The sequence below is a fragment of the Elephantulus edwardii genome, unplaced genomic scaffold, assembly GCF_000299155.1.
Source record: "Elephantulus edwardii isolate Elephantulus edwardi_28Jun2011 unplaced genomic scaffold, EleEdw1.0 scaffold00441, whole genome shotgun sequence".
In the NCBI taxonomy this organism is placed as follows: Eukaryota; Metazoa; Chordata; class Mammalia; order Macroscelidea; family Macroscelididae; genus Elephantulus; species Elephantulus edwardii.
Window position 1 is genome coordinate 704,750 of NW_006400191.1, and position 2,562 is coordinate 707,311.

The window sequence follows — 2,562 nt, forward strand, 5'->3', positions numbered from 1 at the left end:
GGGCCTGGGTTTCAGCTGTCCACACCACAGCAGTGGGCAACGAGCTTAAAGCCCCTGATGGCTCTGGGCTCTGACTCTCACCAGTGGCTATGGATGAAGTCACAGGCGATTTTCAGCCAGCACCGGCCAACACCAGTTCTTATGCCTGATCCTTAATCCAGTTCTTCCCAACCTAATTGTACATTCTCATCTCTCCTTCCCTTAAATAGAGTGGTAGAATCAGGTAAGAGGCAACCATGATTGCCCACACCCTGTTCCTTCCTTACTTGATTTCTCCACACAGAGACTACTCTAGAGCCCTGTCAAGCCAGTGGAATAGAACTTGGTCAGGAATGGGGGCTTTGCCATGGACCCTCAGCTGAAGGAGATAAACTCTATGGAGCATCAGATCTGGGCACCCCTCGGCGAAAGACTCAACACAGCAAGCACAAGATGGTGGCCGTGGCCAGTGCACAGAGGTCACCCCGGGCACTCTTCTGTCTCACTCTGGCCAATCCCCTGCGACAATCCTGCATCAGCATTGTAGAGTGGAAGCATCCTAGAAGGCCATGGGTAGAGGGCAGTGAGGGTCACCAACATACCAAGAGTCAAGGATTAAGCCAGAGAAAGAATGAAGGAGTATCTAGGTCAGGAGTCAGTGACTGAATCACAAGAATTTGGGATCACAAAGATTTTAAAGAGGGAGTTGTGGTAGTATAGTTCATAGGAAGCTGCACTTTTAACCCAAAGGCCAAACCTCTCTAGAGGTTCAAATCCACCAGTGGCTACATGGGGAAAAGATGAGCAATCTCCTCTGACGCAATTTACAGTTTTGGAAACCTAAGAGAAGGTTTTCTTTGAGTTGATTCCAATTCATATCATGTATGGCAATGCAAAAGGGAGGGGGAAGAGATTTTCAAGGGGGTTAAGTCAAGTCTTGGTCAAGGCAGTGACTAGAAATATCAGAACTGGTCATTTTAGGCTAGGGTCAGCACTGGATGGGGAGGATACCAAGGGAGAGGGAAGGTCATAGACCACTCTGTCTAAGTCCTTGACTATGTCTACCTGAGGCCCTTTGACATCCTCATTCTGCTTACCATCTTTGCCAACTGTGTGGCCCTGGGAGTCTATATCCCTTTCCCTGAAGATGACTCCAACACTGCCAACCACAATCTGGTGAGGCATGCCTGCCCCAGCCATACACAACTACAAAAAAAATAAACCCTCAAGTCTTTCACCCAGGTCTTGTCCCTCTCTGACCATGGTAACCACCTACCCCTGCCTAGGTCGATCTACTACAACTCTGCAGCCCTCTTACTTCTTATGCCCACTTGACACCTACCCTCAAACACCACTCAAAAATAACTCTCCAATCTCCCTCCCTGTCTCTGGTTCCACCCTTCAGGAGCAGGTGGAGTATGTTTTCCTGGTGATTTTCACTGTGGAGACTGTGCTCAAGATCGTGGCCTATGGGCTGGTGCTCCACCCAAGTGCTTACATCCGTAATGGCTGGAACCTACTCGACTTCATCATCGTCGTGGTTGGGTACGAATCAATGGGGTCATCCCATTCTATTTGTCTTCCCAAACCAAACCCTCTAAATTCCAGGCCAAGGGAGGATAATGCCCCATACCACCCCCATTTGGCTACCAGAATCAGGAATATTAACATATTTCAAATTCTTTACATTTCTAGCTAATCAGATTTGTACTTTTCCAGGAAGAAGGGAGAAGTTGGAGGGGAATGCCAAGGCCCGACTTTTGTTTCTAGCAGTAGCATCATTAGGAAGTTTGGGGTGTGTGAACTGCACTAGGTGACAATATCAGAGGGGATGACACTAAAATGCCTACACAATTTTTGTACAGTAGTTCAGCAGAAATTTATTTTTATAAAATACCCCTGTAATTTTTTATAAATCCAGTTTATATGTATCAATATACCTACAGTGTTAGATACAAGCATAGGTTTGCTTGTGTTTACTTATAAATCTGTAGTGAACAATTTCACATCAACAGAACCAAAACCTCTTTTCAAATATGCAATCCCTATCAAGTACAGATTACCCAATAAACAAAATAAGTACATGTTTACTTGTGCTTACTTGCTAATCAATCTGTCATGAAAACATTTATGGTGAAACTCATGTGAAATTTTTCACTATACAATTATATAGCCCATGCTTACCTTGCTTATATGGAGTTCTGGTTGCCTAAGCAGTAGAGAGTTGAGCTGCTCTCTAGTAGTTCAAAACCAGCGGCAGCTCTGGCTCCAAGGGAGAAAGATGAGCAATCTCCTCTCGTGTTATTTACAGTCTTGGAAATCCAAGAGAGGGTAAGCTATGAGTCAATTCCAACTCCATAGCAATGAGATTTTCATCTCTGACTGAAGGACTTAAAACTCTATGCTAGCTTACTTTTTTAACCTTCTAACACACTCAATTCAGTGATGTCATTGTTACCCAATTACAAAATCACTTCCAAGCAGTTTCCTTTGCACAAGCTACTGAAATGCACTGATAGTATTTTTATAGTAACTGATTTTGTCAAATTCTGCTGTTTAACTAATATAGTAATATTATAACTA

The 2,562-nt window shown here is 44.1% G+C and overlaps 1 protein-coding gene across 1 annotated transcript in view; it reads left to right on the forward strand.

Moving 5' to 3' along the window:
• The window catches only part of LOC102875662 (voltage-dependent L-type calcium channel subunit alpha-1F-like), a 32,938-nt gene that overhangs the window by 2,122 nt on the left and 28,254 nt on the right, over positions 1–2,562 (forward strand). The window contains 3 exon segments of the mRNA XM_006902708.1: positions 284–533; positions 1,050–1,155; positions 1,385–1,524. Coding sequence (XP_006902770.1) covers positions 284–533; positions 1,050–1,155; positions 1,385–1,524 — 496 coding nt within the window.